The sequence below is a fragment of the Chionomys nivalis genome, chromosome 15, assembly GCF_950005125.1.
Source record: "Chionomys nivalis chromosome 15, mChiNiv1.1, whole genome shotgun sequence".
Lineage (NCBI taxonomy): Eukaryota > Metazoa > Chordata > Mammalia > Rodentia > Cricetidae > Chionomys > Chionomys nivalis.
In genome coordinates, this window is record NC_080100.1 from 26,654,670 (window position 1) to 26,671,595 (window position 16,926).

Consider the following 16,926-nt stretch of genomic DNA (forward strand, 5'->3'; position numbering starts at 1 on the left):
TTTCAACAGAAGAAGTTCAAATGGCCAAAAGTCACTTAAGATCATGCTCAACTTCCTTAGCAATCAGGGAAATGCAAATCAAGACAACATTAAGATACCATCTTACACCGGTCAGAATGGCTAAAATCAAAAACACCAATGATAGCCTCTGCTGGAGAGGTTGTGGAGAAAGGGGCACTCTCATCCATTGCTGGTGGGAATGCAAACTTGTGCAACCACTTTGGAAAGCAGTGTGGCGGTTTCTCAGGAAAGTCGGGTTCAACCTACCTCTTGACCCAGCAATACCACTATTGGGAATATACCCAAGAGATGCCCAAACATACAACAAAAGTATATGCTCAACTATGTTCATAGCAGCATTGTTTGTAATTGCCAGAACCTGGAAACAACCTAGATGTCCTTCAATGGAAGAATGGATGAAGAAAGTATGGAATATATACATATTAGAGTACTACTCAGCAGTAAAAAACAATGACTTCTTGAATTTTGCATACAAATGGACGGAAATTGAAAACACTATCCTGAGTGAGGTAAGCCAGACCCAAAAAGAGGAACATGGGATGTACTCACTCATATTTGGTTTCTAGCCATAAATAAAGGACATTGAGACTATAATTCGTGACTCTAGAGAAGCTAAATAAGAAGGTGAACCCAAAGAAAAACATATAAGCATCCCCCTGAATATTAACCTTCATCAGGCGATGAAAGAAGACAGAGACAGAGACCAACATTGGAGCACTGGACTGAAGTCTCACGATCCAAAGGAGGAGCAGAAGGAGAGTGAGCACGAGCAAGGAACTCAGGACGGCGAGGGGTGCACCCACACACTGAGGCAATGGGGATGATCTATCGGGAACTCACCAAGGCCAGCTAGCCGGGGACTGAAAAAGCATGGGACAAAACCGGTCTCGCTGAACATAATGGACAATGAGGACTACTGAGAACTGAAGAACAATGGCAATGGGTTCTTGATCCTATTGCACGTACTGGCTTTGTGGGAGCCCAGGTAGTTTGGATGCTCACCTTAATAGACCTGGATGGAGGTGGGTGGTCCTTGGACCTCCCACAGGGCAGAGAAACCTGCTTGCTCTTTGGGCTGAGGAGGAAGGAAGACTTGATTGGGGGAGGGGGAGGGAATGGGAGGTGGTGGCGGGGAAGAGGCAGAAATCTTTAATAATTAAATTAATTAATTAATAAAAAAATCAGCAAGAAAAAAAATAAAACATGAAAGCGAGACTCCGTCCTTAAATAAAATTTATGTAACCGACAGCATGTTCACTTTAACTGAGAAATGACATTAGTGAAAGGGAAAGGGAACCCAAGAGAACCAGGGGCTCAGAGACAGGTTCTGTTTGGGAAGCTTAATTTTCTTTGAGCTCCATTGAATCAACAACAATCAAAACTGAAGTGCATTCATACCAGGTTCCTGTTGGACATGGCAAACTGGGAGAAGATATAATCAATCAAGGGCCAGCCTTCTCGAGCTTCAATATAGCCCTTTTCACACATGGTCTGGATGAGAAGCAAGGTGGTCTTCCTCACCTGGTGGAAGAGTACACACCCTGAAATGTTTGCTGCTTCATGGGGAGGAGCCGACCTTCCAATTTCCCACCAATGTCATGAACCACCCAGGGGAGAACTTAAAGACACATTTTCATAGCATTGTGTTTGATTCCAGAATCTCTTAGAAGAATTTGTCTCAGGGTTTGGTTCCAAAGTATTGTTCCATATGCAAATTAAAATAATTGTTAATTTTTAAAAAAACTTTTCGAATGTGAAAAGCTTGAATATCAGGACACAGGAGACATCGGGTAGTCTTCTACCTAGAGGATTTCCTCTTGATGTTCTCAGGTTGAAAAGCAGGACATCTATGCTCAGGAAAAGACCCATGGCTTTTTTGGGGTGGGTGGGTGGAGAAGATGCATTCTATTTTTAAAAAGTTATTTATTTTTGAGATTATAATACAGTTTCATCATCTCCCCATTCCCTTTCCTCCCTCTAAACATTCTCACATATCTCCTCTTGCTCTTTTCATACTCATAGCCTCCTTTTGTATTAATTGTCATTACACACATATGTGCACTCAGGGCTTTTTCAGGGCTGACCCTGGATACCAGTTGGTGTGCTCTTCCCTGGGGAAGACTGTTGTTTCCATTCTCAGGACTCCTTAGTTGCTGTCGTTCTTTGTGTAGGGTTGAGGCCTTCTTGGCTTCCCTCAGTCTGTGAATGTCTATTGTTGTTCTTGTTCAGCTCATTAAAAAAAAAAAAAAACACTTCTTGATTTTGTGTGTGCATATGTGTGTGCATGCTACAGTATATGTGTGGAGATACAAAAACAACTTGCTGGAATCCCAGGATTAATTCCTGGGTTGTCATGCTTAGCATGCATTTTCTCACTGAGCTATCTTGTCGGCCCACATCTTTATCACTAAACTTAAAAAAAAATCTAGTTGAAGAAAATTGCAGTGTTGTGATGGGCACACGTCTTTTGTTCCACTAGGAAGCCTTAGAAGTATATGTAAATTAGGATGTAATTTATCTTTTGGACTTGAGTTCTTTTAAGAATGAAATTGATCACTGAGCAATTTAAAAAGAAGTTTCACATTAGATCCTCAAAGAACCAGAATAATTCCAATCATTCCTAAAGCCACGACCAATCAAGTTAAAGAAGCTATTAACTTTCTTACTTTTACACTGAGGTCACTCATGACAACTTTGACTGTTTTTTCAATTGAAGTTGAGTGATTCCTAAACCTGGGCTCTGAAAGACAAAAGGAGAAACTGAGTTCAGACACAGTAGGAATACGGTATGGTCTAGAATGGGTAAAAACCCATTGTAATTACATCACACACTGGAAGGCTCTGGGTGTTAACATCACATGCTATTCATCCCCCATCTGTCTTCTTTTCTAATCATTAACCATGAGAATTTTACATGTTACATCTGTTTCTTTCATTTCCTGCATGTATTCAATACACTATGACAGGTGTGTTAGCTGTGAAATTCATTAGACTACTTTGTATTGTTATCAGCTGATTCTTCAACAACTAGATTTTAGCCGAGCAGTGGTGGCGCATGCCTTTAATCCCAGCACTCAGGAGGCAGAGGCAGGAGGATCTCTGTGAGTTCGAGGCCAGCCTGGTCTACAGGACAGGAACCAAAAGCTACGGAGAAACCCTGTCTCGAAAATAAAAATAAAACAAAAACAAAACAAAACAACAACAACAACAAAAAAAAAACCTAGATTTTAAAAACTACCATGTTACGAAGAACCCAAAACCCAAATTCTCATATTTTACTGAATGCATGATATTAACCACTTTATAGTGTATCATTGTTTTTAACTTTACCCATAAATAGAAAAAAATAAAGTGAAAAATTAGAACCACAAAAGTTACTGAAAGACAAGCTTGCCATTATAAAAACGTTATTTGGGAAGCAATGAAATACAGTAATTACTCACATTCCACCTTGCTCTAAAGGCTGAGAACTCTGTACTCTTTCACTATTTATGATTAAGCCACCTCACTAAATTGCTGTATCTTCCAAATTGTAAATTTAATTCTTCAAATTTCTTTCTTCCTTAATGAAATGCGTCAGTAAATTTCACAGAAGATGAGTGACTGAAAATACCCGCTTCAATGCGGGGAGATTACAAAAGTACAAGAAGATGGTTTCAGTTTTTATGGGATGTCGCGCAGGCTATGAAGCACACGACTTTGGAACTGTGGGTCCGTTACCGACTTGCTGATAACTTGGACCATCCTGGCTTTGTCTCGAATACTTACCCTCAGCATTGATCATTGATTGTAACAAAGCTAAAATTCCTGTTCGAACAGACTCATTAGTACTTCTGATTTGTTCATCCAAAAATTCCAGCAGATCTGCAGGGTTGGTGTGAGCTGCAGGGTTAGAAATGCCAAGTCTGTGAGGAGGCCTTCAAAACATTCATATTAGCATCTGTTAATTGCACATTATGTTATTTTAATATGTGCATGTAATATATCCAAGAACTCATTTTCCTTTTGGCAAGGTACTTGTGAATGGGAAGACAGGAATTTTTTCATGAGGACTGTTAAGGCCACTCTGTGGTTGGTTTTGTGATTTCTAGGCTTCCGTAGTAATCTGAATTAGTTAAGCAGTTTGTTTTCTAGAAACTTGCGGGATGTGGGTTATTTTGCCCATACCCGTGACTTTGGTCTCATGTGGAAGTTAGGGATGTTGGTAGACACAATCTAGAGAAGGGCTAGTAGAATGGGTTCTAATTCAAAGAACTAGTGTCTTTATAAGAAAAGAAAAGACACATGAAGGGGCGTGGCAAGAAGACTGAAGATGGATCCAGAGACTGAACTGATGCCTCACCAGTCTAGAAGCTAGAGAGCTACAGGACGGAGCAATATAATGCCTGGTTAGAGGGAGGACCGTTCGTTAAGGAAGTTATCAGAGTAAAGTGAATTAGGCTCGCTGGGAAGAAGAATGACTCAATCAGAGGAGCTAGGAGAGACTAGAGAGGACTAGTGTGCTTGCTCAGCAGTTAACAGCACTGAATGCTCATTTGGCTTGATGCCCCCCACCCACGTGATGCCCCTGAAGCATCTCTAACTCCAGTTCCAGGTGATTCAATGCTCTCTCCTGGTCTCCAAGGTCACTGCATGCACAGTGCACAGATAGACACACAAGCAAAACATCCATAAATGGAAGAAAAAAGTTAAAAATACTTGGAAACCTTAAAGATAAGCAAGGAAGTGAGAGAGATGACCTGGGAGAGGGGCTCTCAGAAGAACCCAATGGCTGTTCTCAAATGTGGTTTTATATGCCGGTCCAGGGACTTTGGCGTCTCCTCTGTGCCAGGCATTTACCAAGTGATAGAAAGGAGACATAAGTAAGATGATGCAAAAATAAGATGAAGAAAAAGAAAAGGAGAAAAAAGAGGAGAGAGAATTCTTTACTAAAGTGCTTGGAATTAAGGGAATGACCAAGGACACACAACAAATAAACCGTGACTTTGGACTTGACCGTGTTACAGCATCTGATCTACTCAGAGGAATAGCGTTTCCTATTTATAGGGTCAGAAATTTATGTTGTTTTCCTAGAAAATACTGTGGTTGGTAGCAGACAATTCTCTCTACGTGGAACCACCTGGTTCCAGGACAACCTGGCATGACTGGTCACCCTACCCCATGCCACTCATCCCGCCTTCTTGTGAGTAGAAGGGCAAGCAGGGGATGCTGTGAGCTTTAGGAACATTCTGTATGTGTGGCAGCAATTCCAGTGTCAGCACACTCTGCTGTCTTTGTCACTTTGAAATATTTTTATTAACACTACAGAAGCTGGGTCATACCTAGAATGAGGAAACAGCTTGACGCTTCAATTTTGTTTTCCTTTATCGGAGGCTCAGGAACTCTGCAGATCTGAATAGGGAGGAACAACAATTGGGGAGCAGAAAGCAGTCAAAAGGAGAGAAACAGTGTACTGGGAACAAGCAGCTTTGACAGCACGGACTTCCTACCTGGTGGAGCAAACTGGTGCAGACGGATCTTCTCAGGTTCTTGGGAAGGACAATGTCATAGAGGACTGCAGCGGTCAGTATCAGTTTCAGACTCTAGAAGGGAAGCGCTTGTGGGTTAGGCGGATGAAGCGCCAGGGACGCCATTGCACAGGGGATAAAGGATTAGGCTTTGGGAGAAGAACACATCCGAGCCTGCTGTAGTTAGAGGTTTTCCTTGGCAATTCTGGTCTCATCAGCTTCTTTGCTCTCCCTTGGAGTGGTCATCAGCAGTCGTGACAAACTCTGCACGTGTCCTGTCCCCCCCCCCAAGTATTAAAATGGAGCTACTGAACGGGTGTCCCCATACTCTTTGAGACTTAATGTCCTCAGAAATGTCACCCACAGGGTCTCTCCTCTCACCTGTGTGACATAGAAATCACTCTCCTTGTCTTTGTACTGTTTCAGGAGCCAGGGCACTTGACTCAGGGCATAGTCACAAAAGTCTTCCCGATGCAGCAACAGGCTCACGGTGGGGCCATGGACCTTGACTATGGCCAAAGTCTGTAGAGGCAATAAATGAAGATCATTGTTGAGACTGTACTTTGTATACAGCTTTGTGTATAGTTTTCAGTGTGCTGAGTGCTTTGGGGACTGTGTAAACACACAAATCTCCTTTAGAAAACAGCAGCAGCAGCAGCAACAACAACAAACCACATTTAGAAATGAAGCAGTTCTATTTTTTGTGGAAAATGCATAGGTAAAGAGTGCTGCAAGAACAACCTGACGGTGTTGTAGAGCACTTTCCTCCAGATGAGAACCTTCCATTTTAGAGGGAAGCTTGTAAGACACCAGATGTGAAGTGTAAAGCCACAGGATGTTTTAAGGGGAGATGAACCATTGCTTCCCACAGGGAAGTTTGTTTCTAGTGACAGAACCCTTCAGTATCTGAGATTACAACTTTTCATTTTGCAGGGCAGCTCATCAAGACCCAAGTTGTTTATAGGGAGATGGAGCAAAGTTCTAAAAGGGGGTGAAACATTCCATCCTTTGGGGAAGCTCATTAAGTGCAGGAAACAAAGAACTCAGTGACTTCAGGAAGTTCCTGAAACTGACAAAATTCTCTAGGTCCCTCCTTCCCTAGGCAAGGTAAACTGTAAGGTGACCATGAGAGATGCTCTCAGGCAAACTCAATTGCATGAACAAAGCAGAAACCAGCTGAAATGCCTGGAAGAGGTTCAACTCAGTTGAGACACCTGGAAAGGGTACCCTTCAACCCGTAGCGCCACCTGCAGGTTGTGTAGCACACTGTAAGTTCTATCTTCCATGCGTTGTCATTCATGCTGGGATGGACTTTGGTGATGCAGCTGTCTTGCAGAAGTTACTTCTTTTTTTTTTTTTTGGTTTTTTCGAGACAGGGTTTCTCTGTGGTTTTGGAGCCTGTCCTGGAACTAGCTCTTGCAGACCAGGCTAGTCTCGAACTCACAAAGATCCGCCTGCCTCTGCCTCCCAAGTGCTGGGATTAAAGGCGTGCGCCACCACCGCCCGGCCAGAAGTTACTTCTGTTCCTGAAACTAACAACTGTATCCCATGAGTAACACCGAGATGGACTTTGGTGATACTTCATCTGGTGTCAGTTCCCTATCTCCCATGAGTATATATTGGTTCATGAAACCCCAAGAGGAATACCACACAATTTTCCATGTTATGTTGACACCTTCCCCTCACACCATTTGCCCTACAATGTTTTGCTTACTTTCCTCCTTTTCTTAAAGTTTTGACATGTTCTGTTCTAAATTTCCTACCCCCACTTCTTGTCTCCCATCCTTCCCGGAAGTTCACCGTAGTTTAGCTTCCATTTGACGTTGGGAATGAACAACTTCCAGTGCACAATACATGATGAATATTGATCACGAAAATCTAGGTATCACCACTATCTTTTTCTTAAAAAAATTAATTTTTAAAATAAAAATAGACAGTTTAATGAAGACTTTGACAGCCTCCTTTCTGTAGGAAATATATGTGATAATCTGTGAAGTTTTATTTGATAACAAACTATATTAAAACTCAGGACCTCGACTCTCTGATTGTGGCTGACAATGGGGGTTGACTGAGAAGCCATGGATAAAGGCACTGGGACTTGTTTTTATGGCATGTTCTGGCTTTTTGGGACCCTAGTCTATTTGGATGCACAGCTTCCTAGGCCTGGACGTAGGGGCCTTGGACTTCCCACAGGGCAGGGTTCCTTGCCCTCTCTCAAGCAGGGAGGGGGAGGGAGGAGAGTGAGTGGGGGAGTATGAGGGGATTGGGAGGAGGGGAGGAAGTGTACATTTTTGAATGGAAAAATAAAAAATAAATTAAAAAAAAGACTAAAACAACCTAAAAGACTCCACAAAACTCAGGGGCTTGAGGTAGCACCATTTATTTCAACTGTGGTGGTTCTTTTATATAATTAACCTGCCTTTCAAATATATATTAATTAAAAATTATATTAAGCAAAATAAGGATGGATTACATTTGTGAAAGTATTTTGTAATTCATTCATCATAAAAAATTGCAGTATTTTCACACAGCTGGGTGAATTCTTTTGGCACTATTTATCTAATTGTGTTACCGATAGACACCAGAGAATTTTTGGAGCCCATTGCTTTTCTTAGTTAATTATTCAAACCAAATGTAGTTTATGATATATGAAACACAAAGGAGTTGACATTCTCTCATTTACCTATTCTCCCTCCCCCCTCCATACTGCAATATCAGCGTGTGGTTTTAGTTTGTTCAATCTAATATATCTCCATCTGGATCTGGCATGTTGTTGCCTTTCAAGAAACTTTGGGTGGGACAATGGAGAAGCAGTGACTTGAAGTTGATTGAAAATTTGATAGACTTGATATACCCCCAAAACATAATTAATGATACCCATGAGAACTGAACTTAGTATGCAAGAAAAAGAGAAATTTTTAAAAGTTTCATATTTGCTTATGTAACTTTCAAAGACTCTTTAAAAATACTTTAATAAGGTCAGCCTGGTCTACAGAGAAAGAGAGTTTCAGGACAGCCAGGATTACACAGAGAAACTTTCTCTTGAAAAAGGCAAAAAATTGCTTTAATAACTTATAGTGTAGACAAGAAATGAAAGAAGGTCACTAAATGTGTGTGTGTGTGTGTGTGTGTGTTACAACTAAAGTCTAAATCGGGTGTAGCCCGCGTGGGGGGATGAGGATACCACTCGATCCTATCTGAAGTTCCACTCACATTCATGGGTGAGGCCTGCAGCGCCCATTTCTCCATTATGTACTGGAACAGCATGAAGATCTTGTCAGAGAGCCGGTTAGCATCCAGTTTGGGGTAGGGGAAATCTTTCCAGTGGTTGACATACTTGTAAATGGCCTTACTGAATTTTTCAAGGGCTGCATTTAAAAAAATACAACCACAGATTAAGAAAAACATAAAGATGGGAAGAACCATCAATTTATTCTAAAAGAGAGAATTGATAATTAGCAAAGTTTCTAAATAATCTTAAAACCTCATCAAATTAACATGAACATTGTTTTGGCAATTTCAATTAATAATTAACAAAATGTAAATTAAAACTACCACGATATACGATTACTACGAGATACTCTGTTCAGATGGAATATACCTAATAGTCTATCGTACGGAGAGCAGCAGGCTGTGTCCCACCACCCAGCTTGCTTATACCCGAAATAACCACATAGAAACTGTATTCATTTACACACTGCCTGGCCCGTTATTTCTAGCCTCTTATTGGTTAACTCTCACATATTAGTTTAACCCATCTCCATTAATGTGTATTGCCACTTGACTGTGGCTTACCAGCATGAGCCTAATCAGCATCCATCTTGGGCAGGAAAACCATGGCATCTGCCACTCTGCCCTTCTTCCCAGAATTCTGTTCTGTCTTCGCCACCTACCTGAGTTCCGCCCTATCAACTAGGCCAAGGCTGTTTCTTTAATAACCAATGAAAGCAACACAAATACAGAAGGATCTCCTACACCAATAGTCAATGCCATATGCCAACCAGATTAAGGTATGGCTGGTATTCTTACACACTGATGGCAGAACAGAATTGATAAAAAAAAAATAAAAAATAAAAAAACTTTATAGAAAACTCCGCATGATCTCTCTGCACTGTCTGAGAAGTGTCCTGGGACTTAAGCAAAAAATAAGTCTTAGGGCTACCCACCTATACAGAAAGTTTTCTTCATATCATCATATAAATCATAATATCATATAAATCCTTGGTGTACCCACCTATACAGAAAGTCTGCTTCATATTGTTGTCATCTACGAGCCGGAGCATGGTCTGCATGGTGAGCAGGGTCATCATCATGAAGGGGATGCTCTGGGACACTGCAGTGACAGGCACAAGAAGAAAATGTGTCACTCACGTTCTCAAGCCTCTTCCTTGTAGCTACAGCAAAGATCTCAGGATTGGATGGCGCACAGTAGACAGGTGAAGGGCAGGAGGAAGACTGTGTTCTTGCTCTTCTTCCCCTCCCTAGAAGCCTGAATATGGTTGATCAAGGTGTGGTGGCTCTGAAGAAAAGCACTAGCAATGTAGCATCCTATACATGTTGATTAGTAACAAGCAATTGCTTCTTTGGATTGTTGCTTCATTAATGTCCATATCTCCTATATAGCTTTACCTTGTCCCCAAGGTATAGCAAATATGGCAGGTGCTCAATAGTATATGTTCAATAAAGCATCATAGAAACAGATGGTGGAAAAATTTTTATATAGTGTTTTTTCAAGACAGGGTTTTTTTGTGGGATGATCTGGGAGTCCTGGATCTCACTTGATAGACCAGGCTGGCCTCAAACCCACAGAGATCCGCCTGCCGCTGCCTCCCAAATGCTGAGATTAAAGGCGTGCACCCACCCTCACCCAGCTGGAAAACCTTTTTTCATATAAGTGTCCTGTTGTTGGCCTTTTATACCTCATGGAGAATGTGCTTGTGTAGGAGCAAAGACAGAAGAAGGAGAAGAGGAGGTTGGAGGAGTGCTCAACTATGTTTAGTGCATCCTGAGTCAACGGCTGGTCGTCAGGCTCATCTATGCTCACAACACTCTTCATGTCTTTCTCTCAATGCTTTTTAGTGCAGTGGAACATAGGCATTCATGGTTTTGTCTTAATTCTCTTTTTGATTTCAGGCAGTTAGTCGGGCGTAGTTATTTCCTAGGGAAAATCTGGAGTGTTCCGTTCATACCATAGCTGGTTGCCAGTTCAGCCAGGGCAAGCACAACAAACTCATTGGGCAGCTCCAAAATCCTGAAGTTGCTTTGCACTTCGTACATCACAGAGTTGAAATCGTGAGCAGCGAGAGACACCAATACCTCACCAGCCAGCATTCGGATTTCTCTGGGCATCTGAAAAGGAAAATAAAAAAAAAAAATATGTAGAAGACAGAGTCTAAAAGGGGGAAATAGTCTATGTAATATTCCAAGTTCATCTAGATTTGAGATAGAGGAAGACTAGACTGTTTCAAATTCATAGTACAAATCTCTCAGGTGGGTTTAGGTAACAGGTAGTGTGAAGACAATTTTTATGCAGTTCTTCTAGATTTGGGGCCAAACCATGTTTCTTTTCCTTCTCTTCAAAGTTTCCCTTATGTAATTCAGGCTGACCTTTAGCTTTGACCCTTTACCCAGCTTTCCACAGAGCGCTGTTATAGGCATGGGCTACGAATCTTAGCTCATTATTTTCTTGCTACTTGATCAGGTACCTTGATGGCAGAATCTTTTATGTTTAAGAAATATGAATTACTGTGGTTGGATGTTGGGATCTGTGAATCCCCAGATCCTGAATTTCTTGTAAACAATTTGTTTTCCCCTGATCTAAGTGCCTACAGCTGCTCTGAGCACGAGAACCTTAGGACTTCCTGATGGTAGGGGAATGGATTCTGGTGCATTTGGCTGGGGCGTGGCTATCCCTATATAAGATGCCCCTGGATACAATAAAGGGGGCATTCTTGGGGCATTCCTGTTTCAAGGATGACCCATGTCTCTCTGTGTCTGTGTGTGTTTCAATCTCCAGCCTCTTGCCCAGTTCACGAACTGTACAATGGCACATAGAGCGCAGACTGGCGCAGTGCACCACAGTTGGATAAGTTATGGTAAAAAGAAATCGGGTCAGGCTTTAGAGCTTGTTTTTGGTGTTGTTCTGCTTTAATTATCTTAAAATTTAGAAATATTGAGAGTAACGTCTATTTATTGTGATGGTAAACTAGGTTAATTTGATCACTGAGAATAAAACCACAACATGATACAAAAAAATATTGTACTCATAAGAGCATCAGAGAGATTAAACATAGAGCATAAGGAATTCGTGCACTGAGATCTGGAAAGAAATGAGACAATACAAGATAAGGAGGCAGGTACATAGAAGAGGAAGTACTAGGGGACCCAAGAAAACAGGGGCCTAGGTCTTTTTCCTGTCAGCAGATTGCTGTGCTCTGCTGAAATCAACTCTCTCAAGTATAAACTTCCTCATATAAAAGATGACTGGATAGTTTTTCCTCTAAAGTCTTTCTTACATTTGTTTCATTTCCCTAATCTATGCAGTGGTAACCAAGAGACACTGCAAATACCCATGTAAGCTACCCTGAAGAACAAATATTCCAGTTTGGCTCTGGCTGCCATGATGGAAAGACTTTTGTGTATTTAGATGGTATGTTTGAATCACCCAGAGTCTTCAAGACCAGGCCTAGTGCACATTTGCCACCAAAAACCAAACTTACATCCTCATCCCTCATGTCCTTAGAAGTACAATAAATCAACCTTTGGACTATTGCATCATCCAAGATGTCAATATTCTGAATAAAAGAAGCGAGACGACTGTAAATGTCTTCCTGTTAATAGAGAGGAGTACAAAAGAATTAGAGTTCAAAACTAAAGAACTAAGATGAAGCCTAAATAAATGACAACTCTCAATTAAGCAAATTATATGTGCTGCACAGTGGTCTAGACTTTCTAAGCATAATATTCATCTTTAGTAGCCAAAGGCTTACATATGGGGCAACATTAATTCTAAAACTTATTTTATTGTTACATCTCTAAGACAATATGTAATTGAATTAGAGACAGAGCAGTCTGCCTCTCAGATCAAAGTGTCTGACAATTCTTATTGTAGAGTTCTCAAGGAAGTGTCCATCACCTGAATTGTTACTCTTCAACTAGGGCCTTTGTTATGATACTAAGGACCCCCTCCTATCATCTAGGACATTGTTGCGCTGTGAATCTACATCCCAAGGATTTCTTTATAGGCTACAGGCTTTCTTTTTCATCCATGTCTTTTCTGAGATACTGTGGGAGACCTTCTTAAACAGCAGTGCAGCTCTGGGTGACATGTGATTTGAATAAAAATCCCTGTTGGGGCTTTTACAAATCTTGAAGATGCTGATACGTCCTGTTGAAGATGAAAGAGACTCCGGAGTTCTCAGATCTCCAATTGCCTAAAGCACTCACCTCCAGGAATTGCATCTGTGTTTATGGTGTGAGATTAGCTACCTTTATATTAGTCTATAGGACTGGTCTGAGGAAAGTGCTGGAAAAAGGCACAGTGTGTTTTCTTCTCTGTGCTTTCTGAGCTTATCTAAGCACCTGGAAGACCCTGCCTTGCTTCATGTGTATTTTCTGATTTTTGAAGGCTTTGTTCTCTTTGCAAAGGTCACCTTATGGAGCCTTTACCATGTTTTGCAACTGAGATATCCCCTTTATTTGGAACATTTTATTAATGCTAACAACAATGCTTTATGAACTTATTGGTTCTACTAATAGACTCATAACTGAGGAAAGAGTCACAGAGAGCTTCGTTTGTGGTTACTGTTGAGTGCTGATGCTATACTTTTGATTGTGAGTTCTTGAATCATAGGTAAGACCTTCATCCACCCAATGGTTTTAGTGCTATTTTTATTTTGATACCACATATGGGCCCATTTCTAGTTTTGTCTTTCAAGACATCGTACATGCAGGCCTTACTGGCTTGGAACTTGTTACATAGACCAGGCTGGCCTCAAATTCATATAGATTTGCCTGCTTCTGCCTCTTGAGTGCTGGGATCTAAGATACAATCAACCATATTTGACCCCAGTTTTATTTCTTTTAAAATTTTTATTTGTTATTGTTTATATGTATGTTCCTGTGTTTATCTATGTACTTGTGAGTCCAGTGACTACAGAGGCGAGAAGAGGGAGTGAGATCCCTTGGAACTGGGGCTGTAGGGCCTTATGGGCTACCAGGTGTGGGTGTTGGAACCAAATCAGGTCTCCGACAAGCGCAGTCTGTGTTCCTCTCTGCTGAGCTGTCTTCCCTTCCCCCATTTCCATTGATCAATTTCCCTCAGCATGAAAGCTACCTAGAGGTGTTTGCTAAATGTACTACTGTTTGGTCTCTCCTCTTGAAACCCTGTCTCAGTACTTAATCAGTAGAGAAACAATTTCCTAAGTATTTCTGAGTGTTTGAGAAACAGTGCTCCACAAAAACATTGGTTTCTTCTGTGAGATTCCTAAAATGGTTGCTAATCAGACTTAATGTTAGGACGGTCTCTGGGAGCTTCCTATGCCCTGTCTTGTCTTTGAAGGAAATAACTGGAATCCTTGGCAGTGAGGCCTAGACTTTGGTGTTTTCTTCAAGCTAAGAAAATGCAAGCAGGGCTGAACATCACTAAGACACAGTATAACACCATAGACACTGCCTTCCCAGAAGGCAATGTTGGACAGTTATGAGGGGACTTTGCTGGCGTGAGATGGGATTCTGTCTGGATATGCTGCACCTGTCTTTATTTGGGTGAGTCACACAATGTACCCAGTGTTTCATTTTTCTCGGTTATCAAATGAAAACAGAAATACAACATCGCGAAGTTGTGAGGAACGAACATTACATAACACATGGTATGTGGAGAGAACCAAGCGCTCCACTTCACTGAAAAGTGTTCAGGGAAAGGCCGTAACCGTTCTTTGGCTCTTGATGCCTGAGAAACCTTTCATTTCCAGAGAAATTTCAGATTGTGGGACAGCACGATAGGTGAGCATGGGAAGTTGCACATTTTCAAAGCAGCCCTCTCATTACAAAAGAGGAGAATCTAAATCCCATGGTGGTGGACCTGGTGTTACCCTCTTTCCACCTCTGCCTTCATATGATTATGAACAAGAATATCCTTCATAACTTCTGTTCTTGAAATGCTAAATACCATTATTTCAGCACTGTAATAACTGCTATTACAAATGCATTTTCTAAAATATAGAATGACATAAGAGAAACTAGAAGAAAAGAAGGAAGCTGAAGCAAAGGGGAACGTGTATAGAATGTCTCAATTGCTGGATTAGAGATGAATGGGAAAGCGATCTTTCCATACCTTGCTAATGTTGTCCTCCTTACTCAGCATCCCAATAGTGAGGTTAATATCACCAAACATCTCTAAAATACACAGACGAAGAATTAAACACGCATCAAATCGCACCCCCCCATTAGCAGCGGTCACAGAAATTCACTTCTTGTCTGCCTCTGCTGTCCCCTTTGAAAAGCTCTGTCTCTTTTTTCATTGTTAACTTTTGATAGATTTATTGCACTTATGTTTCCTATCCTCAAGGGACTTGACGCTAACAGACACCTAGTGATCATTCTGAAACCAAAGATCAGTGTGGAGGTGCAGATAGAACCTGCTGGACTCCCACTTAGGGCTCTGATCAAGGGTGTAGCACCCTCTACATGGCCTCTAGCAAGGGAACTCGCAGGTTCAGAGAGATAAATCCATCATGCCTGACTTTAGCATTAGAAGAAACAGTGGAAATCACTTCTTGATTTTTCTTCCTCCCTTAATGAGCCTTGTTGCTTTCCTCCCAAACTTTCTTTCTTCTTGTTTATCTGTCTTTTTGTGCTTTCGAGGACCTTCTTCTGGCCCTGTGTTCATGACACTGTGCTTTTTCCCAGTGAAGACCTAAGTGTTGAATTTGCACTTTCCAGAAATATACATCTTTTGATAAAAGACTATAGAAAGTAATTAAATGCTGCCACTGCATCTGCTGCCGCCGCCGCCACCACCGCCACTGCTACAGCCACCACCAATATCAGCGACAGCATCAGCGAAGCTGGAATCAAAAGACTGCAGCAATGGCAGGCTGGCTAATGGCAGACTGGCAGGAGGAAGGGGTGAAGATTTCCCATGAGCCTCTGAGTCAAGCACATACCTTGTTAGTGTAGAACTTTAGGCAAAGCAAAAGATAGCACTTTTAAAAATTGGAAGAAAATATTGTTCAAAGATTGTAAAATGCTCGAAATTAAATAAGAATCGATCTTTCTGGTATATATATATATATATATATATATATATATATATATATGTACATATCTACACATGCAGCTGTATATGTATTTATTGAAAGACCCTCGGGGAGGACCTTCCCTCAGGAGGAGACCCCTGAACCCAAGGAACAGTCCAAGACTACTGGCTGCAAATAGCAAGAGGTTTATTGGGTGTACACAGGTACCTGTGGGCGGCAAATTCTTTCGGAGGACTTGCGCGCCCTGCAGTCTGGGAGAAGGTCTTTTTATAGGAAAAGGGCAACAGAGGCAGGCATATAGAAGCAGATGGATGGTTACAGGGATCCCATTGGTCAGTTCGAATGAGGCGATGGGTTCACTTGGGGACAAGCTCCTCGGGGACATGTAGATCTGATAATAGCTGACTTGGCCCTATCTAGGTCACATGTGGTTTTTCCCAGAACTTTTTGTTCCCCTCCTAGGCCTGATGTATCCTGTTTGGCAGCCTAGGAGTACCGACTTTACCTTGAACTTACACTTGTTTGTGTGAAAGCCTTGCAAAATGGCATTACAACAGCTAAGCTTGGGTCTTTCAATATATGTATACATGTTCACACACACTATATATATATACATATATATACATATATATATATATATATATATATAAAACTCTTTTCCTCAAGTCAATTGAAATACAACTATTTCAGCCTTCCAGTCTATCACTGGCCCTTCACAACATTTTAATTTTATTTAGTTTTAAATAAAGAGAAAATAGAGGAAAACAATCTGACCTCAACAAAAGCCTTTCAGAAAACCTTTGAGGTGTATAATCATGCAGAAAAAAATGTATTATCTTATATTAGACTTATTATTATTCAGGACCCAGAGATGCTTACCTGTGTATTCCTCCATGCTGGGAAGTTGTCTTGGTTGTTTTTGCCTTTACAAGAGACAGCACCTAAGTATCAGAAGCAGTTCTGCTAAAATGTCAGTGAAGCAAGTTGGCAAGTGTCTCACATAAGGTCCCCGAAGTGAAAATGCTTTCTCACTTGATCGGCAGGGTGATCTGGGAGCTTCTGGTGATGGCTTTGCTGTTGAGGAGGATGATGCCGGGTTCTACCACCATCACATTGTTTTGCTTCTGAGCTCCTGCTAA

General features: G+C 41.3%; 1 protein-coding gene across 1 annotated transcript in view; it reads right to left on the reverse strand.

The window, feature by feature from the left end:
• Mroh2b (maestro heat like repeat family member 2B) overlaps positions 1–16,682 on the reverse strand; it is a 59,284-nt gene extending 42,602 nt beyond the window's left edge. Inside the window, exons 1-12 of the mRNA XM_057790001.1 lie at positions 16,667–16,682; positions 14,863–14,924; positions 12,248–12,358; positions 10,718–10,877; positions 9,763–9,861; positions 8,742–8,896; positions 5,910–6,050; positions 5,511–5,603; positions 5,343–5,412; positions 3,790–3,903; positions 2,688–2,761; positions 1,420–1,542 (exon numbers count right to left, since the gene is read on the reverse strand). Coding sequence (XP_057645984.1) covers positions 1,420–1,542; positions 2,688–2,761; positions 3,790–3,903; positions 5,343–5,412; positions 5,511–5,603; positions 5,910–6,050; positions 8,742–8,896; positions 9,763–9,861; positions 10,718–10,877; positions 12,248–12,358; positions 14,863–14,924; positions 16,667–16,682 — 1,218 coding nt within the window. The remainder of the gene's footprint in view (positions 1–1,419; positions 1,543–2,687; positions 2,762–3,789; positions 3,904–5,342; positions 5,413–5,510; positions 5,604–5,909; positions 6,051–8,741; positions 8,897–9,762; positions 9,862–10,717; positions 10,878–12,247; positions 12,359–14,862; positions 14,925–16,666) is intronic.
• Positions 16,683–16,926: the final 244 nt, after the last annotated feature.